At 44.3% G+C, this 26165-nt stretch overlaps 1 protein-coding gene across 1 annotated transcript; it reads right to left on the bottom strand.

Moving 5' to 3' along the window:
* Positions 1-10359: 10359 nt before the first annotated feature.
* On the bottom strand, positions 10360-23513 carry LOC121482696 (MARCKS-related protein-like). Its single transcript, XM_041740507.1, is given in 3 exon segments — positions 10360-10454; positions 12786-12959; positions 22898-23513. Coding segments are annotated over 3 exon segments (885 nt in total).
* Between the last annotated feature and the right edge of the window lie 2652 nt (positions 23514-26165).

The following is a 26165-nucleotide window of genomic DNA, read 5'->3' as shown; positions in this document are numbered from 1 at the left end:
CTGTAGTTCTCAACTATTCCCTACTAGACCAGACCTAGGACCTGTGACCGGTGTCCCATTAATATTTATCATCTTCGCCAAACACATCTACAGCTATTTCAGTGTAATAGCTTAGTAAACTGGCACAATAATGATTTTTGAACACAGATTGTGTTCATAAGAAATGTGAAATCGTTTGCATCTATAAAATGTGATTATCTTTAGATTGCTCATTTTAGAGAAAAACATTTTGTACTTAGCACAATGAGAGATTACTCCATAACTCCTCACTGTTTCTAATGGTTAATGATGCAAACTAACAATGCCCCAGCATGACATTCATCATTCCAAGATGGATAGCATAACTGGAAAGATGTTGCCAACTTAATAAAACATATTAAATATTAGTTCAGGCAGCTATTGTGGAAAACAACAACAAAAAAAGAAATGCAGTTAGATGAACAGGAACTGACTAGACACATTTTTCTTGTGTTGATAGAGTACACGTACCAAGAGAAAGTAACTTCAGTGCAACAACCATCAAGTTGAGGGGTTAGTATTTCAGAAGTATTTAACTGCAGAATTAGCACACAGAGCCGGCTAACACTGTATACAAGGCAATATATTGAAGATTTCAAGACCCCAAAAAAGCAAACACAAAGTGTGTGTGTGTGTGTGTCACAGCTAACTATCCAATAGACTCACAGTAATAAACATTCATGGGCAATAATTTTATACAATAACATAGAACATTAGGTTTCAATTTTTAAAAGACAATGTGCTTATGGAGTTTTTATGGATTAAAAGCAAAACTAATGTTTTATGCATTCAGATTTTCAAGAAAGGCATTTATTTCCGTCTCAGGAATATGCTTCAGGCAGGTTATTTTTTTAAATGTTTAACATCACCAAATTATACTCTAAAGCGGAGGTCTGCAAACCACAGCCTCCAGGCCAATCCAGCCTACCACTGGCTTCTGTCAATAAAGTTTTAGTAGAATACAACCATGCCCATTGGCTAATGTACTGTCTACAGATTTTTTTTTCCCACATTACCATGGCAGGGTTGAATGCTTGCGATACAGTCCATACGGCTCACAAAGCCTAACGTGGTTTACTATTTGGCTCTTTCTGGAAAAAGTTTGCTGGTTGGTCACTCCTCTGGTGCTCCATTGCTGAATCTGGTAGCCACTATCCACAAGTGACTATTTGCATTTAAATTAATTAAAATTGGGGATCCCTGGGTGGCTCAGCAGTGTAGCGCCTGCCTTTGGCCCAGGGCGCCATCCTGGAGTCCCACTTCGGGCTCCCGGTATAGGGCCTGCTTCTCCCTCCTCCTGTCTCTCTCTCTCTCTCTCTCTCTCTCTCTCTCTCTAGGTCTATCATGAATAAAAAATAAAAATAAATTAAAAATTTTAAAAACTGCGTTTTCTGATGTTCATTGTAGTCATTTGTAACAGTGAGTCATCAGATTTTTTAAAAATTAATTAATTTAATTTAATTTAATTTTAAAAATAAATAAAAACTTAACTTAATTAATTAAAATTAAAGTTTAAAATTCAGGTCCTCGGTCACTCTGGCCCCCCCTTTCCCACGTGGGAATGGCACCATTGTCATTAGTGCAGTCTGTTAGAAATGCAGAATGTGGGCCCCTACTAAGGTTTAACCAGATCCCCAGGCGATTCCTATGCATGTTAATGACTGAGAAGCCAGTTGGAGGGGAAAGGGGAAGAGGGTAAATAGAAGGGGAACTGAAGACTTAGGAATGAGAGGAAAGTGCCATCATGGGGGGGGGGTGAAATACAGCAAAGTCCCCCACAAGAGACTCTGAAGTTTTCCCTTGAGCACCTACCGCATGCAGCCCCCAGAAACTGAGCACTGCATTTGTGGGGAGCATCCAAGTCAACGAGGTCCAGAGAGGCAAAGGCCTTTCAATTTTGTGTTCTGTTTGCTGTTGTTGTTGCCATTAACATTTAGGCTCCTGACGACAGCTGACACAAAATGACAGCTTGGGAAGCCCTGAGACTCTGGAAGAGAAGGCCCTCTAGGCAACCCTGTGCTGAGGAACTGCTTATGTGCACATGGGGCCGACCCGGGAGAAGGTTCTCGGCATTCAGGTGTTTTCATCCTGGGGCTCATGTTCCCTTCCTTACCCCAGCCCCATGGTGAGCAATCAGTCTATAGACCAAACTAGCAGAAATGCCTTCTGGCTTGTGTTCTGTTTGGTTCTGCTTTTATTCTGGGTTCAGAACGCATAAGACTAAGGAGGAGTGAGAGAAGTGTTCAAATAAGTCTTTTCTGGAAAGGATCCCTGGTCCTGGAGGCTGACTGATGCCCAGAAGTAATGAAGATGCGGAGGTTGGTCCTTGGTCCTGAGGGCCTGCCTGTCATTCCCAAAGGCCAAAGGCCCTGTCAAGCCTGCCAGGGTGCTGGTGGAGGGGCTCTATCGGAGCAGTGATTTTCAGCCTAGGGGGCAGACCCGAATCCCCCGAAGCCAAAGTGGGCATGAGGGTGGAGAAGTGGGCAGTGTGTCGTCTGAGAAAGCAAATTATGAAGTGATCTTCAGCTAGGTATTTAGAAATTTTAAGTCACAATCAAGGCTATGGAGAGACTTTTGTGCTTATTAAAATGTGGTATGAATCTTGAAATGTTAAAAAAGTCTCTTCTAGATGGAGGTGGAAATGGCTTCACGGGGTTATCCTGGTGACCTTGGTGAATTTCCTCTGGTCCAGGGTCTAACACTTGGCACTGGAGACTCAGAAACCTGAATGAGTCACATCTGGAAGGCAGAGGTGAATCCACTCACCGTTCAAGAGTGCACTCGTGTTAATCAAGCTCACAAGAATAATGTAGAAAACCCTAGTGCTAATTTATTAATGTACAGTGAAAAATATGATTCACAGGAATCAAATAGTTGGCACAACTACCTCATTTTCCTCCTTTTCTACCTATAGGTATTTCTAACTATAACTCAAAGGATAATCTGAATGTCAATTTAATATCCAGGGAGACTTATTACTGTCACAGGACCTAGATCATTTTAAGGACAAGATATTCCTTCTCTCCTTCGGCAAACACATATTTGAATCCAAACCTTAATCAAATGAGTATTTTGTAATGTTTTATGGAGTTGGCTAAAGATAACCTTCTGTATTGCTTTCATGGTAGGAACTGCTTGCTCAAGAAATAGGAAAACTTTCTTTTGACATTGCTTTCATTTCTTTATGCATTTCCCCACTCATTCAACATATATAAGCGTCTACCGTGTACTAGGCTCTCCCCAATATACAGGTGTGAACAAAACAGGTCCCAAACCAAACTATTCTCATGGAGCTTACATTTCCGATGGCCAATAACATAAAGGGAGACAAAGAAGGGGAGGGAGCTAGAGATTGGGGGCGGAGGAGGGAAATGCTAAACCAATGATCCGAGAGAGGGCTCTACTACAGCTATTCCCCCCTCCCCCAGCCGCGCCTTAGAGAACCATACCCTTCCACTATCTTATGCCTTAGAGAACCATACCCTTCCCCTATCTTATGCCTTAGAGAACCATACCCTTCCCCTATCTTATGCCTTAGAGAACCATACCCTTCCCCTATCTTACGCCTTAGAGAACCATACCCTTCCCCTATCTTATGCCTTAGAGAACCATACCCTTCCCCTATCTTATGCCTTAGAGAACCATACCCTTCCCCTATCTTATGCCTTAGAGTACCATACCCTTTCCCTATCTTATGCCTTAGAGTACCATACCCTTCCCCTATCTTATGCCTTAGAGTACCATACCCTTTCCCTATCTTATGCACGCACGACACATTCTTAACTTCTGCGGCATTAGGCGGTGTGAGCAAAATCCTGAAGCCTTAAAAGCTATTGTGCCTCTTTCAGGCAATTCTCAACCTTGATGGTGGCTGTAGAATCCCTCTGGGAGCTTTAATAAAACACCTGGACCCCACCCTGGCCCAATTAAAGAAGAATGTCTGGTAGCCAGCCTGGGGCATCAGTATTTTTTAAAAGCTCCCCGGGTGATTCTAATATGCAGCCAAAGCTGAGAATCTTCGCTTTAAGGTGACTTTGCTCTAATACAATGTATGTGCAACTTAAAGTTTAATTCTTCAAAGGCAACCTTCCTATTTTGGGAGCCACATACCTTGCTCCTCCAAATTCCTCTGCAGGAAAATAAAGTATAATCTCTTTAAACTGCTACATGTGGAACACACAGCTTTGATGGCTATGATTCATACCCTTTATCAATCTCTAAAACACGATCAGAAAATAAGTATCAAACAATCCTTTAAAAAAATAATAATAAATTTGAGAAATACAAAAATGATCTCCGAAACTAGGATCTCCCCTTCCTGGCAGATTTCTTCTTACCAATAATACAGCTCCCACTCCTGGTTCAGCAGGCTTCTCGGTATTTCTCCCTCGGAGACCAGAAGATTGAGTTAGTAATCGAGCTGCAGTCACATTTAGCTATTGATTTGTTTCAGCTCCAAGACAGGTAGTGTGTTGAGAATTACAGCACTTGGTTGCTGGGTACCAAGGAGATGTCCCCAACTCTTCTCCGAGGGAGACTGGTTACAGGAAATTCACAAAGCCATAATGCACACTACTGGTAGCTAATTGCATCATTAATACAGAATCGACCAGATTTGTATAACAGAAGTGCAATACAAGAGTTCAGTGTGATCCAGAACTTCAGAAAGGCCATGTCGGGGATGCCTGGGTGGTTCAGCGGTTTAGTGCCTGCCTGCAGCCCAGACCCTGACCCTGGGGTCCCAGGTTTGAGTCCCACATAGGGCTCCCTGCATGGGACCTGCTTCTCTCTCTGCCTGTGTCTCTGCCTCTCTCTCTCTCTGTGTGTGTGTCTCTCATAAATAAATAAATAAAACCTTAAAAAAAAGAAAGTCCATGTCGCTGATATACATACACAAGCCATGGGAAATAGGGTGGTGGAACTGGCTTGTCACATGTCTTGGTCGAGCTGAAAATTGCCAACAATGGCACAGGCCAGGAGACCCCAAATTTGATTCAGCCCCAAACTAACACCTGTCAGGATTTGCTCCTGAGAAAGCTGAAGTGTAGTCCTGTCTCACCTTCTCTTGAGATACACACAGGTTTCAGGGCAAAGGAAAAGCTCTCCTTTTAGGGGTGCAACAGAAAGCCATGGCCCACAGGAATTTCACTGAGAATATGAATCCCTTCCCGAGAGAGAGATGATGGGACCTTCTAGAACCACAGATAGCCCACAGTAATTTCACTGAGACTATGAATCCCTTCCCGAGAAAGAAAGGAAGGAGACTTATGAGACCTTCTAGAACCATAGCTGCGCCAGGAGGCTCTTCTCGCCTTCGACTTCCTTCATTTGTTCCCTCGCTTGAGAGGCATTTTTGCTCCAAAATGTAGAGAGGACAAAACAACTGGTTTGGCTCCAGGACACAGGTCATGAAAGCATCTTCTGTGTGTCCTAGTGGAGGAGATGCCCCCCCCCCCATTGCTATAACAATTCCCCACTCAATTCTGGGCCCTTGAATTATTGGGCTAAGAGGGGAGAGGAAACGTGTTAATTGCTCACAATGTGCCAGACATTTGACCTATATTGATGTAATACGTGGTGGGTTGAATAGTCGCCCCCCCCCCCAAATTCATTGCCTGTCCAGAACCACAGAATGTGACCTGATTTAAAAATAAGGTCTTTGTTGGGACTCCTGGGTGGCTCAGCGGTTGAACGTCTGCCTTTGGCTCAGGGTGTAATCCCGGGATCCTGGGATCCAGTCCCACGTGGGAGCCTGCTTCTCCCTCTGCCTATGTCTCTGCCTCTCTCTGGGCATCTCTCATGAATAAATAAATAAATAAAATCTTTTAAAAAAATAAAAAGGAATAAGGTCTTTGCAGATAGCATCAATTAAGGGGCTTAAGATAATAGGGTGCTGAAATTAGCTGGAATGGCTGTCGTCCCTGTAAGGGCAGGAGAGGACACCCAGAGGAAGGCCAGGGGAAGGAGGGCTGGCAGGGATTACAGTTCTGAGGGGGGGGAGGCGGGAGGAAGGACGCCCTTTCAGAGCCTGCAGAGGGAGCGTGGCCCTGCTGACACCTTGAGTTTGGACTTCTGGCCTCTCGATCTGCCAGAGAAGAAATTCCTGCCGTTTTAGGCCATCCCGCAGGTGTTCACTCCTTAGGGTGGCCCTTAGGAAACGAACCATGCACCATGCAATCCAAAGCAAATTTATGGGAAACAGGTGCCTCTCCTCCCTTTGCAGGTGAGGAAGTGGAAGCCGCGCAGCAGTGGGAAACAAAATTTAAATCCATACCTGTCTGCCAATTGGGCTCGGTCCCTTTTCAGTAACAGGCTCTGCTTGTGGAATAAGAAAAAGCCTTCATCAGGTGCCTTCAGAGCCGAGCGGCCGAGCTTTAATATGCATATGAATCACAGGGCGGGGGTGGGGGGCGGGGGGGCCTTTATTAAAATGCAGCTGCTGAGTCCGTGGGTCTGGAAGGTGCCTAATAGTCTATGCTTCCAACACGCTCCATAGGGCAGCACTTGGGTAATAGTTCAGGTAGCAAGACCTAAATCAGCAGTCAGAAAAGCATTTCTGTAGGGGTGCCTGGGTGGCTGGGTCAGTTAAGTGTCTGCCTTCAGCTCAGGTCATGATCCCAGGGTCCTGGGATCCCTTACCACAAGGGGCTCCCTGCTCAGCGGGGAGTCCGCTTCTCCCTCTCCCTGCCCCCCACTTGTGCACACTCTCTCTCAAATAGATACATCTTTTTTAAAATGTTTAAAAAGAGGGATGCTTGGGGGGCTCAGTGGTTGAGCATCTGCCTTTGGCTCAGGGCGTGATCCCAGGGTCCTGGGATCGAGTCCCGCATTGGGCTCCCTGCAGGGAGCCTGCTTCTCCCTCTACCTGTGTCTCTGCCTCTCTCTCTCTCTTTCTCTCTCTGTCTCATGAATAAATACATAAAATCTTTTAAAAATTTTTAAAAAGAAAGCATTTCTGTGAAGAGTCAGGTTGTAAATACATCAGTCCCCCATACCTTCCAGTGGACCCCCAGTGAATGCCTGAAACCGCAGATAGTACCAAACCCTCTATAGACTGTTGTTTCTTATATATGCTTATATATAAGACCTGTGATAAGTGTATAAATTGAACACAGAGATTAACAGTAATAATTAATAAAATAGAATAATTATACTGTGAAAAAAGTTATGTGATTGTGGTCTCTCTTTCTCAAAATATCTCACTGTCCTGTACTCACCCTACTTGTGACGATGTGAGATGATGAAGTGCCCATGTGATGAGAGGCAGTGAGGCGAATGACATAGGCCTAGTAACCCAGTGTCAGGCTACTCTCTACCTTCTGACGCTGTAGAAGGAGGATCACCTGGTATTGGACCGCGGTTGACTGTGGGAAACGGAAAGGGCCCAAAGCCAAACCTTGGGTAAGGCAGGCCTGGCTGTACAGCCTCTGTCACACCCCCTTAATCCTGCCACTGTAGTATCAAAGCAACTGTAAACGATATACAAATGAGTGGGCATGGCTGTGTCTCCTTAAAACTGCTTATAGACATACAAATTTCAATGTCTTATCATTTTAATGTGACATGAAATAGTCTTCTTCCAATTTTTTTAACCATTAAAAAATGTAAAAGAAAAAAATCTTAGCTTGTGGGCAATACCGAAAGAGGCTTGCTAGATTTGGCACACAGGCCGCGGTTTCCTGACCCCACCGTGGTCTAAATTATTAAGACCTGGCTGTTGCATGGTATGGAAGAGGTTATCTTATTGTAGAAGAGGCAGCTTATTTGAAAAACATCCTGCTGGGATGGGAAGAGTGCTGGAGTAGGGGTGAGAAAAATCTAGGTTTTACCCCTACCCGTGCTCCTTATTAGCAAATGACTTCTCTAAGATGCCTCCTTCATTGTTGTTTTGTTTATTCACTGGAGTTAATTACAAAACAAAACAACACTGCCTTATCTTCCTGGGGTTGTCTGCAAGTTAAATGGGGGGGGGGGTGTATTCCTTAACTCCCCTTTCTTCCTGTTCCTAGTACCCTCTCTTTTGTTCTGTTTTGCATATGAATTTACTCCCTCCAGGCAAATTAGTGGAGCTGAGGACGTTAATTTATGTGGACTCGTGTCAACATCAATCTTAGAACAAAAGGGGCCAGTGTGGTTTGAAGGCCTGGACATCATAAAACTAAAACCACTGGAAATAGATACACATACACCTTCGACAAACAAAACCCCAATGCCAAATAGGCGTCTGAGAGGGTCCGGGAAATGGTGGCTGGGTGGCAGGGGAAGGAGAAAGGATTTTGAAGGCAAAGGGAATAGAGAGTCTAAGGAAAAGAAGCCAGAAACAAGGAGGGGGGCTGAGGATGTAATCCCTTAGTCATCAGCTCTGAGGCCCGTATCACTGTGGAGATGCTCTGTGTGTAGCACCAGGTATATGCACTGTGTATACACCGCTGGCACTTGAAGCCAGCATTCCCACTCCAAGCTCACCTTGCAGAGCCAGCATAGGCTTACCTCAGATAAACACTTTCTTCCCGTGACATTCATCTTGAATAAAATCCTCCTCCACTGGTGAGCCACGCGAATGACCCAGGACACATTTGACCCCCTTTCATTAATTGCTCAGGGATAACCTCTGATGTGGAAACCTGCCTTCTAATTTGCTGGTTGGAAGTAAACAAGGCATGGTAGCCGGGTCAAGAAAAAACAGCCCATACTCCAGTTTCTACTACTAAGAGAAATTGGGCCCTAAAGATAATGTTGAATTGCCATGTCTGTCCCATGTCTTACATTCAGCTCAGCAAGCTTTTCCCCAGCACTTACCATGCATTAGGCACAGCACAACACCTCATCTCCATTAATGGGTTCAAAGGGAGAAGAACATGGCTCACGTCCCCAAGGAAGGAACTTACAGTCTAGAATGAGAGACAGGCACGCCAAGAAATAACTGTAATATAATATGGAACTCACACAATTAAAACAGAAACAGATATACAAGGGTCAACAGCAGGAGTGGGGTAGAAGTGATTTATTCTAGCTGGGGCCAAGGGAGCAGGGCTAATGGAACACAGACTGGGCAGAGAAATGCCCTCCCCTCCCCAGGAAGGTTTTGAAGAATAGTAATGCATACAGCATGCTTCTTTTGTGCCAGGCACTGGACTACATTAACCCCTTCGATCCTCACAACAACCCAGTCTCTCTCTTTCCCTTGGAGTTGGAACGGGGATCGAGACACACTAGTCAGTCTCTGCCAGTGGCCTGGACTGAAGACACATACGTGCAAGAGGTATGGATGGGCCGCATCAGGCCATGTGTACACTGAAGCCTTCCAAACTGTCTTGTAGAGAATGGCAGAGACAGAGAATGAAAATGCATGAAGAGATGTGCAAGCAGAAGTAAAGACCAACAGCTGGAGTGAGCAAGCGGGAGAAAAGGAGGAAGGCTCAAGGTCACAGGGTCTTAGTTCAAACAGCTCAGAGTAGAGAATCCTATTGGCACAGCTTTAATGTATTTCCAACCCCAGTCCTCCCATCCAGAGCGGATAGAGCAGACCAAACCATGTGACCTACCTTCAGCCCAAGGATGCTAAGGCAGTGAGTTAAACCTGCCTCGAGAGAAGCAGAATTAAAGCAACATCAGAGGGAACCCTGGTGGCTCAGCGGTTCAGAGCCTGTCTTCGGCCCAGGGTGTGATCCTGCAGTCCCGGGATCGAGTCCCACATTGGGCTCCCTGCATGGAACCTGCTTCTCCCTCTGCCTGTGTCTCTGCCTGTCTCTGTCTCTCAAGAATAAATAAATAAAATCTTTAAAAAATAAAATAAAGCAACAGCAGCAAATAGAAGCGTGGGTCTCCTGAGTGCTTTCCAGTGCCTGCTTTCTGTTTGTGATGCCCAGAGGTCCCCTGCCCTTGGACTCCATGAGATGCCTCCAGTATGTTACCAATCAGATTCCTGGGTTTTGGCTTGTGGTGTTTTCGAGTAGCAGTTTCGCTTAGTTGCAACGAAAAGATTCTCACTTAAAACATAAAAGAGGCATCCGGGCAACTATTTTTCAGGAGGAGAACTTTCCAGGGCGCCTGCTTTTGTTTCATTCACAGCAGTGCATTCTGACTTTGCAAAATTTGGCAGACAATGAAAATTTTTTTTCACAGAAGATTGTGATATTAAAGAATAAGAACTTAAGTGCTTTGGGTAATATGATTTAAGTTTTCTCCTTCTGCACTATATTCCCTATTTTTAGATCCTCTGTTATAGGACCACCAGTTTTAACAATTAGAGGTAAAAGAGACAGAGGCAGGGAAGAAGCAGCCATATAGTACAGATTCCTTTGTGTATGAAACTCAACTGAACATGATGGATTCACCCAGTTAAAGGCTCCCTTTTCCCAGACCCAGTCGCCACTTGATGAAAGCTCCTCTGGATACTAAAGGGATCTTCACATGGGCTCGGTCCTCCTTGTGTCCTATTTGTAATATGAACAATGGAGAGAAAAAAGAATCTCTGAGACTGGGTTTGAAACCCGTATCTAGGCATGTGCAAGTGAGCCAGGCCTGCTGAAAGCCAAGGCTTTTTATTCGACTTCGTTGAGGAGCGGACGAGGCCCTGGAAATGAAAGTGCTTTGTAATCTCAACATCGTGTAAATGTGAGGAATGAGGGGAGTGAAAGGATAGGATGGAAGGGGACACTGACATTTGTTGACTTGCATGACCTCTCCTTGGGCCTGCAGAGCAGACCTGCCGCTAGGTACTTTCACTCTGCGTTTTACAGATGGCACAATGGAGGCTCTTAAATTATGCCAATAATCATAACAGATAAAACAGCTTTTCCATACTAAAGTGTTATTCTCCATGTCTCAACATTCCAAATAATTAATCATCATATTTCAAAGGTAGCGATGAGCACCCTTGAACACAATGATTCAATAATGAGTTATCATCATTCCATGATGAATTCAACTAATGAGGATCCGTGCTACCTCCCTGCATCGAGCACCCTGTCTGTATTATTCCAGTCATGAGGGTGGACTCCAAATACCCCCACGTGGATGCAAAAGCTTGTTCAACTGATTCAGAGGACCAGTTATAGGACAGGGCTTTTGGATTCTGAAATAAGAGGATAAAGGAAGGTAATGCCACACATCTGCCAACCTTCCCAGCATACCTATTTGTACTCAATTGTGTGAGCACAAAAGGTGCCCAGCAGAGCCAGTGAGTGGCGATTGAAATCCATCCATAGTGCTGCTCACCGAGCTTGGCACAATCACATGGAGCTACCTCCCCCAGAGAGAGCATTTTTCTGCCAATCTGCCCAAGGGCACCGTACAGTCCCCAAACTCTGTGCCTCTGGGGATGCATAAGCCCAGGAAGGGTGGCTTTTACTGATTCAAGGTACCCTTGCAAAGGTACCTGATTGTCTAGTGTGGCTCCCCTCTTCTTTCAAAAGCATGGTTTTGTTTTGTTTTTTTTTTTTTTTTTTTTTTTTTTTTTTGTCGTTGTTGTTGTTTTATCTTTTTTCCCCAGAGGCACACCTTAATCCCAAAGTAAAAGCAACTTTTGTGCCGGGGGTGGGGGGGACACCTGTGTGTAGTCCGTACCTGTCAGCTCTCCCCAAAATAAGATTTTTTGATACTAGAGGCTGATTTTTGGAGCCGGAAAAATCACACAAACCTAATTGCAGAGACGAAGGCAGTCCTTTGCTTCTGAGACTTCAGGAAAAGCTACTCAACATGGGCCTGGGTAAAAGGGGACAGGGCCTCTGAGATGAGGGCCTGCTCCTCTTTGAGCCAGGCTCCGTGAGACAGCTCTTGATCCTACCCATGGAGCACATGATAAGGCTCTGAGTCTGGCCTCAGCTGAGGAAGTTTGGGTCTGGCGGGGCTGGGAAAAACAAAAAGAAACCTTGGGGAAATAGAGACAGCCCTCCAGACCCAGACTCTCTAGAAGGGACACCAAAGGATCAGTTTTCTGCATGGTATTGGTCTTTCATGACCAGCTCTTCTCTACCCTAAAGACAGCTTTCATAGACATTTGCTCAGGATTGGCTTCAAAAATATATACAGAGGGGCACCGGGGTGGGTCAATGGTTGAGCATCTGCCTTTTGGCTCAGGTCGTGATCCCAGGGTTCTGGAATCCAGTCCCACATTGGACTCTCCGCAGGAAGTCTGCTTCTCCCTCTGCCTGTGTCCTCTGCCTCTTTGTGTCTCTCATGAATTAAAAAAAATCGCAAAAAAAGAAAAGAGGGATGCCTGGGTGGCTCAGCAGTTGAGCATTTGCCTTTGGTTCAGGGCGTGATCCCATGGTCTCGAGATCGAGTCCCACATCAGGCTCCCTGGGGGGAGCCTGCTTCTCCCTCTGCCTATGTCCCTGCCTCTCTCTGTGTTTCTCATAAATAAATAAAATCTAAAAAAAAGAAAAGAAATATATATACATAGAGGTGATTCTCATCCATCGTTATGGACTACATGTTTGGATCCTCCCAGACCTCATATGTTTAACTCCTAATCTCCAATGTGATGGTAGCAGGAAGTGGGGCCTTTGGGAGGTCACAAGGGCTAGAGCCTTCATGATCGGACCAGTGCCCTTATGAGCAGAGCTTGTTTTTTCTATGTTCTCCACCATGTGAGGTGACAAGAAGAAAATGGCCAGCTACAAGATGCAGGCCAAGAAGCAGGCCTTTACTAGTCACTGGGTCTGCCATCACCGTGATCTTGGACTTTCCAGCCTCCAGAAACGTGAGAAATAGTTTGTTGCTTAAGCTATCCACTCTGCTGTAATTCAAACTAAGACACTCACCTTCTAATATACTTTCTGTGAGAGAAAACGTGTAACCAGGGCGTTGAATATTACACATAACTGCAGTAGGACTACAAGCATGTGGTACTTTGGTGATGGGCAGGAAAGGTTTCACGTAAGCAAGCTGGAAACTGCTATGTTTGGGCTGCTTGCAGCTTTGACCATTGGCTGGGCCTAAGCCGTTTGTACAAACACCATGGTTTATGCTGAACATCTGCTTTCCTTCTGGGAGTCTGGAATTCTGGGACATGCTAGGCGAAGGGTGACTCCAATAATAGCCCGTTACAAACTTTGAACACGGAGTCTCTAATTAGCTTCCCTGGTAGGCAATGCTTTACATGTGTTGCCACAATTTAATGCTGGAGGAATGACATGCATCCTTTGTGACTCCACTGGGAGGGAAGACTTGACAACTTGTGCCAGGTTTCCTCTAGACTTGGCGCCCGTGCTACTTTTTCCCTTTGCTGTTTTTTGCTTTGTACCTTTTCACTGTAGCAAGTCATACCTGTGAGTAAGAATATACGCTGAGTCCTGTGAGTCATCCTACCAAACCAGTGAACCCGGGGGTGGTCTCGGGGACCCTCGACATAGGTGAACACCAAGTGTCACGTTGGGGGTGGAGGTTCCTTAAAAACAAAATCTTTAAGAAAAACACCCTCAAACCACTGAATACATGTTAATTTCTATTCTTGTTTATTCCTCAAATGTTTAGAGGTAGCTTACGAAAAGAATATGAATAATAACACAGCATGACCTCATTATGTAACAATATACATATGGGCATAGGGAAAAGGACTGAAAACAACACATCAAAACATTAACAGTTGTTTTCTCCAGATGAACTGATAGAATTCTATTGCTTAATTTTTTCTCCTTCTTGGGCCTAACAGTATTCTTTTCCACATTTTCCACAATGAGCACATATAGCTTTTATCATGAGACTAAAAAAAGATTACATAAAAGTGAATGGGCTTTTAAAATATTTTTCTTTGTTTATTTGAGAGAGAGAGCGAGCGCGAGCACTAGCAGGGGGCAGGGGTAGAAGGAAAGAGAGAGAGAGAAGTGGACTCCCACCTGAGCAGGAAGCCTGACATGGGACTCGATCCCAGGACCCCAAGATCATGACCTGAGCTGAAGGTAGATGCTTAACCAACGGAGCCACCCAAGAGCCCCCATAAAAGAGAATGTTAAATATAATTAAGAATAGGAAAATCGGGCAGCCCGGGTGGCTCAGCGGTTTAGTGCCTGCCTTTAGCCTGGGGCATGATCCTGGAGACCTGGGATCAAGTCCCACCTCAGGCTCCCTGCATGGAGCCTGCTCCTCCCTCTGTCTCTCTGTCTCTGTCTCTGTCTCTCTCTCTCTCTCTCTCTCTCTGTCATTCATGAATCGATGAATAAAATATTTTTTTAAAAAAAGAATAGGAAAATCAGGCAAAAATAAATAAAAATGCAGGAAGCTATGACCAAGAGAAAAACATTGAAAATAGATGTACAGACTGTAACAACCTCTAAAACTTTTAACATTTGTGCCTCAAATTTGACTCTGAGTTCCCTGACAGTAAAGGCAAAATAGAAACACAGATCAGTCATCGAGAAAGCATAGTACTGGGCACCTAGGTGCCTCAGTGGTTGAGCAGCTGTCTTTGGCTCAGGGCATGATCCCAGAGTCCTGGGATCAAGTCCCACATCAGGCTCCCTGCATGGAGCCTGCTTCTCCCTCTTCCTGTGTCTCTGCCTCTCTCTCTCTCTCTCTCTCTCTCTCTCTGTGTGTGTGTGTGTGTCTCATGAATAAATAAATAAAATCCTTAAAAAAAAGAAAGCATAGTATTTCTATCACTGTATATTTCTATCACTGTATATCAATACGTAGTATTTCTATCACTATATATAGAAACTCAGAGGCTTAAAACAACATCTATTAGCTCAGAGTTCTACAGGTCAGAAGTCCAGCTGTGTTCTTGTCCACAGAATTTCATTACTTGTCCTTGTTGAACTGAGATCTCCATCTTTAAGCGAGAAACAGAGTATCAAATCTGTCTTGTGTTTCAAATCTCTGACTTCTCTGTCTCTAACTTTAGATTTAAAGGGCTCATGTGATTAGGTCAAGACCCCTCAGAGATTCTATCCTTATTAAAATCAACTTTTCATAGGACAGAAGTGAATCACAGGGATGAAATCTACCATATTCGCAACCTCTGGGTTATACAGGAAGTGTGCATGCACCACCAGTGTGTGGAGAATCTGGAGCTCTGCCTTCATATAGCATGTATAATTCTGTATATTTTGGAAAAGATGGAATTTAACTATTTTCCATACATACATATGGTCTCTCCCCTCATTCTGTGCCTAGAGAGTCCCAGGGGAAGCAGACAGTAACTTGTGTGAACACCCAACACATTCAAATGCTCCTTTTAATTCTAATGTTTATCCTTTTTTTAAAAAATATTTATTTATTTGAGAGAGCACACACGCATGCACATGAGAGAGCATGAGCAGGTGAGGTGCAGAGGGAGAAGCAGACTCCCCACCAAGCCCGACTCGGGGCTCAACCCTGGGACTCCGGGACCATGACCTGAGCTGAAGGCAGATGCCCAAATGACTGAGCCACCCAGGCGCCCTCTAATGTTTATCTTTTAAGGAAATATGGCAAAAATGAGCTGTAAAAGAGGAAGAAGTTGGCCGGAGACTATGGGAAGAACGGGTGCTCTGGGGCAGAATGGAAGGAGATTGACACTGGAGGCAGCCACAGGTTGGGGAAAATGAAAACTTAATCAAGAGTCTGAAACCAGGGGGCCCCTGGGTGGCTCAGCAGTTTAGTGCCTGCCTTTGGCCCAAGGTGTGATTCTGGAGTCACGGGATCGAGTCCTACATTGGGCTCCCTGCATGGAGCCTGCTTCTCTCTCTGCCTGTGTCTCTCTGCCTCTCTCTTTCTCTCTCTGTCTCTCATGAATAAATAAATAAAATCTAAAAAAAAAAAGTCTGAAACCATGGGGCACTTGGGTGGCTCATTTGGTTAAACATCTGCCTTCAGCTCAGGTCATGATCCCAGAGTTGTAGGACGGCCCCTCAGTTGGCCTCTGAGCTCAGCGTGCAGTCTGCTGGAGATTCTCTCTCCCTCCCCCTCTGCTCCTGCCCCCGCTCCCTGTGCTTTCCCATGCTCTCTCTCTCAAAAAATACATAAAATCTTATTTTGAGATAAAGAGTGGAGGTAAATAGGGGAAAGGGTCAGGGGAGAGAGGGAGAAGCAGCCTCCCTGCTGAGCAGGGGGCCCCATGCAGAGCTCCACTCCAGGACACTGAGATCCATGATAGCTAACAAAAGTGGAAACATCACAGATGTCCATCAATGGGTGAAAGGATTAAAAAAAAAAAGGTAGATCTGCAGAATGCATTATTATTCAGCCATGAAAAGGAGCGAACTACTGATACATGCCGCAGCATAGATGAACCTTGAAAACATTATGCTAAGTGAAATAAGTCAGAAACAAAAAATACGTATTAATTTCATTTTCATGAAATATCTAGAATAGGCAAATCCATATAGACAGTAAGGTTAATAATGGTTGTCAGGTAATGGAGAAAGTAGGGAGGAGGGATTAAAATTGGGATTGACTGCTAACCGGTGTAGGTTTTCTTGGGGAGGCTGGGTGGTAGGAAGTTCTAGAATTAGACAGTGATGATGGTTATATGACATAGTAAATATACTGAATACCACCGAATTGGACACATTAAATGGTAAATTTAACAGTATGTGAACTATACCTCAATAATAATAAATATACTTTAAAAAATAGGCTACAGTGGGGCATGGGTGGCTTAGTTGGTTAGGTATCTGACTTTTGATTTTGGCTCAGGTTGTGGTCTCAGGGTTGTGGGCATGGAGCCTGATTAGGATTCTCTCTCTCCCTCTGCTTCTGCTCACTCCCTACCCTCTCCTTCTAATGAAAAAGAAGAAGAAAAAAAGCAACAGAGCTACTTCCAGATTCTGGTCCTCTGACCTGAGGAATCAGGAGGTCAAGCTAGAATGTCCCCTCACTACACACTAAGGGAGGATGTAGAGGAGAGGCAGTGTTGAGTTAATTTAGGAAAAATGAAATTAAATAACAACCTGAAATGAGGAGATGAAATGTCTCCCCACTCAGAGGGAATATGTCAACTGTAAAAATGAAACTTTTTCCTTCTTTAGGGGTAGAGGCAAATAACAAATGCTGTTTCTCTCAAAGTGTCGGCTGGTCTAGTCGTAAGGAAAGGAATCTAGTCATCTAGTTTGGTCTCCAAACCAGGCGTCAGAAATTTTTCTTTCTCTCTCTCCACTGAATGGACTGATTTCAAACCTCTGTTGCTGATGAATTATTTAATTGCCCTCTGCGAAAAGCCTAAAAGCTGGTGGGTCAAGGAAATGTACTCTGGGACACTCTCAGTTGGATGTTATGCCAAAAAAGCTGTAATAGCGATGGGGGTGGTGGCGGAGGGGGCTTTCTTTTCCTTTTTTGCCAATGTGGTAAATCTCAGCGTTTTGGAAAAGCATTTTGTGATAGCTCAGGTGAGGATGAGCTTCTCTCTTCCTGACACATTTATACTCCTCTTTGCCTAGATAACTACTTCTCACGTCTCACCTTAGATATCAGCTCCTTTAGGCCCCTCCCTGAACGCCTATGACATACAAGGAGCTTGGAGGACGTATTTGATATTTCAGATTGCCCAAAACAAGAGAAGAATCCTGAATTTTCTATTTTTGCATAGGAAATGATTTCACACTTCACAGCTTAAGGGGATTCATGTTTATCACCTTATAGTTTCCATGGGTCAGCAGTCTGAACTGCATGTTTTGCTCAGGGGCTCATAAGGCCGCAGTCACGTGTGTCCACTAGGCTATCTGCTAATCTAAGGCCTGGGGTCCTTTTCCAAACTCATTTAGGCTAGCAGAATTTGCTTCCTTGCAGGAGTAGGACAGAGGACCTTGGCTCCTAGTGCTTTCCCCTCTCCATAGGCACTTCATAACTGCTGGTTAGTTTCTCCAAGGCCAGAAGAAAGCATCTCTACTGTTCAGAGGTTCTGATTTTAAGGAAGGCCTCGCTCCTTTGTAAAAGCGCTCACCTGATTAGGTCAGGCCCACCCAGCATATTCTCCCTTTTGAGTGACTATTATGGACAGATTAGGGACCTTACTTACTTCTGAAAAATCCTTTCATCTTTGCCATATAACATAATCCCAGGAGCGATGTCACATCATATTCACAGGCTCTGCCCATACTTAAGGGGAGATCATTATAGAGCGTGTGTGTGGATCCAGGGCAGTAATTTGGGGACCATTCTGCAATTCAGTATCTTATGGACCCTTGAATTTTACTTTAAGGGACTACCCTTCCCCTCTCAGTTCATGAGCTTTGGGTGGGGCTGACCCAAATTCCCACCATTCCCTAAATGATTGTATAGAAAATTCAACAATGAGCTGTTCTTTGTCCAACACTAGGCACATCATATATTATTTTATTCTCCGTAATTCTGTTTTTAGGGGGATCCCTGGGTGGCACAGCGGTTTGGCGCCTGCCTTTGGCCCAGGGCGCGATCCTGGAGACCCGGGATCGAATCCCACGTCGGGCTCCCGGTGCATGGAGCCTGCTTCTCCCTCTGCCTGTGTCTCTGCCTCTCTCTCTATCTCTCTGTGACTATCATAAATAAATAAAAATTAAAAAAAAAAAAATTCTGTTTTTAGGTTTATAACCTTGCTCCATACTAGAATACAAGTATCATGAAAGGGGGGACCTTACAGATCTTGTTCAATCTTCTGTCCTCTGAACCTAGATGGTTTTTGGTATATATTAGGGGGTAATTGGATCTAAATATATATATATTTGGTATGTATTAGGGAACATTTGTTAAACGGGCTTTCTCCATTTTCACATGAGAAAGGAAGCTTGACGAAGCAATAGGATTGTCCTTGAATAACACAGCTTGTAAATGTTTTCAAGGTGGAGAGAATGTCTTCAAAACAAGGAAAAATAGTAACCACTTCTGTAACAATATGTGCCAGGCACAGGCCTCACTTCATCTTCAAAACCACTCTAAGGTGCATTTAGCAGGGAGGTGATAGTGATTTATGGCACATTTCCCAGTTCCGTGCACTCCGACCTCTCAGGCTCACGAGGCTCTGCAAGCCTCGCAGCCCTCAGAATCCGCACTTGCCTCTGCACTGCACGCGAAGGAAACTGTTACATGGCATCTCGTGAATTTTAGGGGCCCGCTCATTCTCTTTCAGCCCAGCAGGCCGAGAGAACGGGTAGACCATATTCCCTAACTTCGAAACAAAATAAACCCTCCTGGAGCCTCAAGATGGGGGAGAGCGTGGGGCCCCACCCGGAAGTGGACCTCATGCCTCCACAGTTGATTGGCGAGGACCCGGTCACGTGACCCCACGCAACGGCGGAAGTGGGCGGGGCCATCCTTTGAACTGGGAAGTACAAAGCCGGCAGTCGTCAGTCCTCCTGAGGCGATCTTCCTCGGGAGACCGTTGGCCCGCCTGGTGGGACCGTTGGAGCCGAGGGAGCTCGGGCGTTCCTGGCTACGAATGGGGGGAAGTTTCCTTTGGGTAAGTAAAAAATGTGAGGAGCAAAGGAGCTTTTTGTTCTTCGTAAGTCTGCTGCGCTGTTTGACGAGCAATTGCTGTTCCTTTGGTTTTTACCTTCATTTTGCCGGCTGGTTTTACTTTCGTGTTGTTTCGACGTGTCGGTCAAAATGGAGCTCGACAGCCCTCTAGAACTCAGTACCCCTTTCTCTAGAAACGACGACGATTCTGTTTTTTCCCTCTCCTCCCCTGGCTTCCCACCTCAAGAATTAAGCTCTTCAAGGGCCCGGGTTTTGTTAAAAGCGTGAACCACGTAATTTCTAAATTTCTCAAAGAGTTTCCTAAAACAGTCTTAAAATTTGAGTTCGTATTGTGGAGGATTCGCTTAAGTAACAAAAGTTCAAAATAGCAAAAATAAAGAACTTGAAAGGAACAGAAAGGAATTGTTTGTAGATATTTGGACAAGGTCTAAAAACAGGTATTTTAATAATGTATGAAATATTGTAAGGGAGAATGAAACATAGGGGAGGTTTTAAGTAGACTGAACCATATAGAGAAATTAAAACCCGAAAATCTTGAGATATTTTTCTTCTTAATATCACGGAAAATAGGGACGCCTGGGTGGCTCAGTGATTGAGCGTCTGCCTTCGGCCCAGGGCGTGATCCTGGTTCGGGGATCGAGTCCTGCATCGGGCTCCCAGCAGGGAAGCTGCTTCTCCCTCTATGTCTCCTGTATGTCTCCTGAATAAATATATTAATAAAGCTTTTAAATATATGTATATTGGATATGTATATTTGATAAATATATACCATGTATTTATATATATATATATATATATATATATATATATATATATATATATATCACGGATACTAATTTTAAAGGAGGAAATGCCTTCCTATAGAAGTGATTGCTTTTTTTAAAATTTTTAAACTTTTTCTTTGAAAATGATTTAAAAGATTGAGCATCTCAGCAATTGAGCGTCTGCCTTCGGCTCAGGGCGCGATCCTGGTTTGGGAACCCAGTCCCGCATGGGGCTCCCAGCAGGGAAGCTGCTTCTCCCTCTATGTCTCCTGTGTGTCTCATGAATAAATACATTAATAAAACCTTTAAATGTATATATATATATTAAATATTTATATTTGATAAATATATATCATATTTAAATATATATATCACAGATACTAATTTTAAAAGAGGAAATGCCTTGCCATAGAAGTGATTGCTTTTTTTAAAAAACTTTTTCTTTGAAAATGATTTCTTTTAAAAGATTGAGCATCTCAGCGATTGAGCGTCTGCCTTCGGCTCAGGGCATGATCCTGGTTCGGGGATGGAGTCCTGCATCGGGCTCCCAGCAGGAAAGCTGCTTCTCCCTCTATGTCTCCTGTATGTCTCCTGAATAAATACATTAATAAAGCTTTTAAATATATATATGTATATTGAGTATGTATATTTGATAAATATATACCATATATTTAGATATATATATATATAGCACGGATACTAATTTTAAAGGAGGAAATGCCTTCCTATAGAAGTGATTGCTTTTTTTAAAATTTTTAAACTTTTTCTTTGAAAATGATTTCTTTTAAAAGATTGAGCATCTCAGCAATTGAGCATCTGCCTTTGGCTCAGGGCATGATCCTGGTTTGGGAATTGAGTCCTGCATCAGGCTCCCAGCAGGGAACCTATTTTTCCCTCTATGTCTCTTGTGTCTCTTATGAATGAATACATTAATAAAGCCTTTAAATAAATAAATATATATTTAAATATATATATCACATACTAATTTTACTTTTTAAAAATGATTTTATTTATTCATTCATGAGAAACACAGAGAGAGAGGCAGAGACGCAGAGACACAGGCAGAGGAGAAGCAGGCTCCATGTAGGGAGCAGGATGTGGGACTCCATCCCGGGTCTCCAGGATCATGCCCTGGGCCGAAGGCGGCGCTAAACCGCTGAGCCACCTGGGCTGCCCCCAGATACTAATTTTAAAGGAAATGCCTTGCTGTAGAAGTGATTGCTTTTTTAAAAAATTGTAAGCTTTTTCTTTGAAAATAATTTCTTTTAAAAGATTTTATGGGGATCCCTGGGTGGCGCAGCGGTTTAGTGCCTGCCTTTGGCCCAGGGCGTGATCCTGGAGACCCTGGATCGAATCCCACATTGGGCTCCCGGTGCATGGAGCCTGCTTCTCCCTCTGCCTGTGTCTCTGCCTCTCTCTCTCTCTCTGTGTGTGACTATCATAAATAAATAAAAATAAAAAAATAAAAAATAAAAAAATAAAAGATTTTATGTATTCGTGAGAGACACAGAGAGAGAGGCAGAGACATAGGCAGAGGGAGAAGCAGGCTCCCTCTGGGGATCCCGATGCAGGACTCGATCCCAGGACCCCCAGGATCATGCCCTGAGCTAAAGGCAGATGCTGAACCACTGAGCCACCCAGGTGCCCCGCAAATACAATTTTCTTTACGTGACAAATAGGAATACATTTTGTTTTTATTAGTAATTTCCAGTTTAACTGCTTCGTGATCAGAGAGGGTTGTTTGTAATATTTCTTTTGTGAAATTTGTTGTTTCCTTGCAACTTAATCTATGATCAGTTTTTGTGAATATGCCATGCAGAATTGAGAAGTAATGTTTTGTGTGATCAGAGTTTAGAGCTTTACATATATTCATAAGTTCTACCGTGTTGCTTATGCTGTTCAGGTGTTCTTTTTTCTTATTTTTTTGTCCACTTGATTTGTAGTGAGCAGAATATTCTTACTGTGTTTCTGTTCCTGTCTCCTTGCAACTTCTGTAGTTTTTTTTTTTTCATTACTAAAGGGATGACATTTATTCCTTTTCCAAATGTTACAGTAAAACTAGGTGGAAGAGAATGGTTTTAGCAGTTAGAAAAAAAAAAGTACAAATCTGGGGTTTGGCCATTAAAAGTTATTTACAACAATGGGAGGGGGAAAAAAAGACAACAAAAAGTTGTTTCACATTACAGACCTCCCCCTCACCCCAAAGCCTAATACTTGCTTACCAAGTCAAAAAAGCGACACAGTTGATTCACAAGCTGGAGGTTTGAACTTGAGTAAGACATTTATAAAAACCTGGACAGGGGCAGTGTCCTCCCTAGCCCAGGTGCCATTAGGCACAGCACAAGAGACTAAAAACTCAACAGAGGGGAAGGCTGGACACTCGGGGTTGGGAGTGTAGGCACCCCACATCTGGCTCAGGGATTTGGGGAGTAAACAAAACTTACTTGGAAAAGAACTGGGGAAGAAAACCAGCAATTGCCTTCTGCAGGGGTAGGGGCAGGAGCATATTTCACATTACTAACCTAACTCGGGAAACTGCAAGGGACCATCTTCAGCTGGCCTTAAGAGGAAGGCCAGATGGATGATGGGAGAATCCACAGGAGGGAAAAGGAGAGGGAAGGTGGCTGGGAGGGGGCAACAGCCCCTTCCTTTTTGGGCCACAGGAAGGCAGCCAGGGCACCACCAGGTCCAGGGAGTGACCTCCACAAGGACAGCACAGTTTTTGCAACTTAGAGATCACCCACCTGCCCCCACCCAGCTACTCATTCTGCTCATGGCAGGTGTAGGGCCACTCTCTGGCCCTGAGGGAATGGACGGCTCTGCAGCCTGGGGCCCTGCCTCTTCTGTGTCTCCTCCCTTGGAGGCAGCACTAGCCTCTGCCCCCTTGGCCTGGGGCTCCTGGCTCTCAGGGGTGGCGGCAGCCTTTCCTACCTGGGCTGTGCCTTCCTCGCCGCAGGCACCAATCTCACCCTGCTCCTGCTCTTCCTCTGTGGATGAGGAGGCAGAGGAATCACCCCCACCCTCCTTCCGATTTCTCTTGAAGGACAGACCACTCAATTTGAAAGGCTTCTTGAAAGAGAATTTCTTCTTCTTCTTGGGGGTCTCCTTGGCGGGGGCATCCCCCTTGACCTCAGTGCCCTGGCTAGGGGGTGCTGGCTCAATGGCATTGCCAATGGCCCCGGCTGCCTCCTCTGTTTCGTTCCTGGGGTGGGGGGGCGACTCCTCTTCACCCTTGGGGGATAAGTCTCCATTGCTTTTCATGTGGCCATTCTCCTGTCAGTTGGCCTTAGCAGGGGAAGCACGTGCTGCCTCCTCGGCAGTCACGTAGCCCCGGGGAGCCTTGGAGCTCTGGCTGCCCATGATGGGGGGGGGGTCTGCTGGGGGCGCCCGGGGCGCCCTAGGCTCACGCAGCAGGGGATAGTTCGGCCGGGTTGGCCTGGCCGGCGGAGGGGTGGGGCTCGCGGAGGGGTATGGGGGGGAACCGAGCTGCACCCCCAACCCCTCTCGGCGCCCGACCCGCTAGCTATGCCCGCCACCACTCCACACCAGAATCACAACTTCTGTAGTTTTTTTTTTTACTTCATTAAGGATGTTGGCATTATTATCTGGTAATAAATACTCTTTTATTATTATTAATTATTTTTAGGGACGCCTGGGTGGCTCAGCAGTTAAGCATTTTCCTTCAGCTCAGGGTGTGATCCCGGGATTCTGAGATTGAGTCTCACATCAGGCTCCCCCCAGGGAGTCTGCGTCTCCCTCTGCCTATGTCTCTGCCTCTTTGTGTGTCTCATGAATAAATAAAATCTTAAAAAAATATATTTTTAGAGAGGGAGTGGGAAGGGGGAGGGGCTGAGGGAGAGAGAGAGTAGCCCAACACCCGGCTCTATCTCCAAATGCTGAGATCATGACCTGAGCTGAAATCAGAAGTCAGATGCTTAACCGATGTGCTACTGAGGTAATAAATATTCTTATTTATTGGTAATAAATATTCTTAAATGTTGTATGATCATTTTGCATAGTGGCCTTTAATACAAAATTGTCCTTTTGTCTTGACTATTTGCTTTGAGACTTAAATTTTACTTTGCTGATACCAGGGTATCTGCTCTTTTTCTGTTTCCATTTTTCTATTTCCATTATTCCTGTTTCTATTCATCCAGTATGCCTTTGTCCCATCCTTTATTCTTTTTTTAAAGATATTATTTATTTGGGACGTTATTTATTTGGGATGCCTGGGTGGCTCAGTGGTTGAGTGCCTGCCTTCGGCCCAAGGTGTAATCCTGGAGTTCCAGGATTGAGTCCCCACATTGGGTGCCCTGCATGGGGCCTACTTCTTTCTCTGCCTGTGTCTCTGCCTCTCTCTCCCTGTGTATCTCATGAATAAGTAAAATCTTGTGAAAAAAATATTTTATTTATTTTTTTGAGAGAGAGCAAGCGAGCATGAGAAGGGGGAGGGAAAGAGGTAGGGATAGAGGGAAAAGCAGATTCCCCACTGAGCAGGGAGACCCAGGACCATGACCTGAGCCCAAGGCTGACTTTTAATCGACTGAGCCACTCAGGTGCCCCATGTCCTGTCCTTTATAATTTAGCATTTTTGAATCACTGTTGGAGGTGTGTGTCTCTTATATACAAGAGAATTGGGGGATGCCTGGGTGGTTCAGTGGTTAAGCATCTCCTTTTGGCTCAGCATGTGATCCTGGGGTCCCAGGATTGAGTCCCACATTGGGCTCCCTGCATGAAGCCTGCTTTTTTCCTCTGCCTGGCTCTCTCTCTCTCTCTCTCTCATGAATGAATAAAGTCTTTTAAACGAGGTTTGGGTTTTGCTGTGTGTGAAATTGAAAATTGTTTGCTTTTACTAATCAAGGAAAGCCCATTTCCATTTAATTTTTTGGTATACATGTTTATTTTACATTTTGTCAATATTTTAAATTATGTATATTTTATTTGCTATGTTTATAAGATGTGTATCATTTGCTCTTTAGCATACACATGTATTTTAGGTATGTAGTAGGAGAGTTTGCATATTTGTTTTAGTGGTTATCTTAGTATTTATACCTTTTATTTCAAAAAAGTTTTTTTAAGTTACTTCAATAAATCAATATTCAATACCCAATATTGGGATGTGAATATTGGGATACCCAATATTGGTCCCATCATTGAGACCAATGATGATTGATCATCATTTCACATCATTTCACCAATATTGGGCTTGAACTCAAGACCCTTAGATCAAGAGTTGCATGCTCTTCTGACTGAGACAGCCAGGCACTCAGGTATTTATATGTTTTTTTTAATTAATTAATTTATTTATTTATGATAGAGAAAGAGGCAGAGACACAGACAGAGGGAGAAGCAGGCTCCATGCACCGGGAGCCCGATGTGGGATTCGATCCAGGGTCTCCAGGATCGCGCCCTGGGCCAGAGGCAGGCGCCAAACCGTTGCGCCACCCAGGGATCCCCTATTTATATGTTTTTAAATACTCATAGTCTCTTTTTATTGTTTAGGGTCTGGTTTGTAATTTTTTTTATTAGTATCGTAACTTTCACCTATTCCCTACTCTGTTTGGCTCTTTCACTTTCCTTTATCCCATTTATTGGTTGCATCGCTTTTGCTTTTTGCTTTGTCAAAACGTATATTTATACATGAGTCTTTCACTCTTTGTCCCAAATTTGTTTTGTTCTTTGTATCATCTGTCCTTCCATCCACTTATCTATATACCAAAATGCTCTACCGTCAGTCATTTTGCCAAAGTTTTTCATAGGTGTCTCTTGGTTGGAGGAAGCTTATCTTCCAAGGACAGCAGTTGGCAAACTTTTTTCTCTAGCAGGCCAGATAATATTAGGTTTTGTGCATCATATGGTCTCTGCCACACTCCTCAGCTCTGTTACTGTAGCCTGAAAGCTACTATAGACAGTAAACAAAGGAGTGTAGCTGTGTTCCCATAAAACTGTATCTGTAAACACTGAAATTTGACTTGATTATAGTTTTCACAGGTAAAAGAAAGGGAAAAATAA

This window comes from Vulpes lagopus, chromosome X, assembly GCF_018345385.1.
Source record: "Vulpes lagopus strain Blue_001 chromosome X, ASM1834538v1, whole genome shotgun sequence".
In the NCBI taxonomy this organism is placed as follows: domain Eukaryota; kingdom Metazoa; phylum Chordata; class Mammalia; order Carnivora; family Canidae; genus Vulpes; species Vulpes lagopus.
Note: the sequence above shows the minus strand (reverse complement) of the source record. Positions and strands in the feature narration are given on the sequence as shown.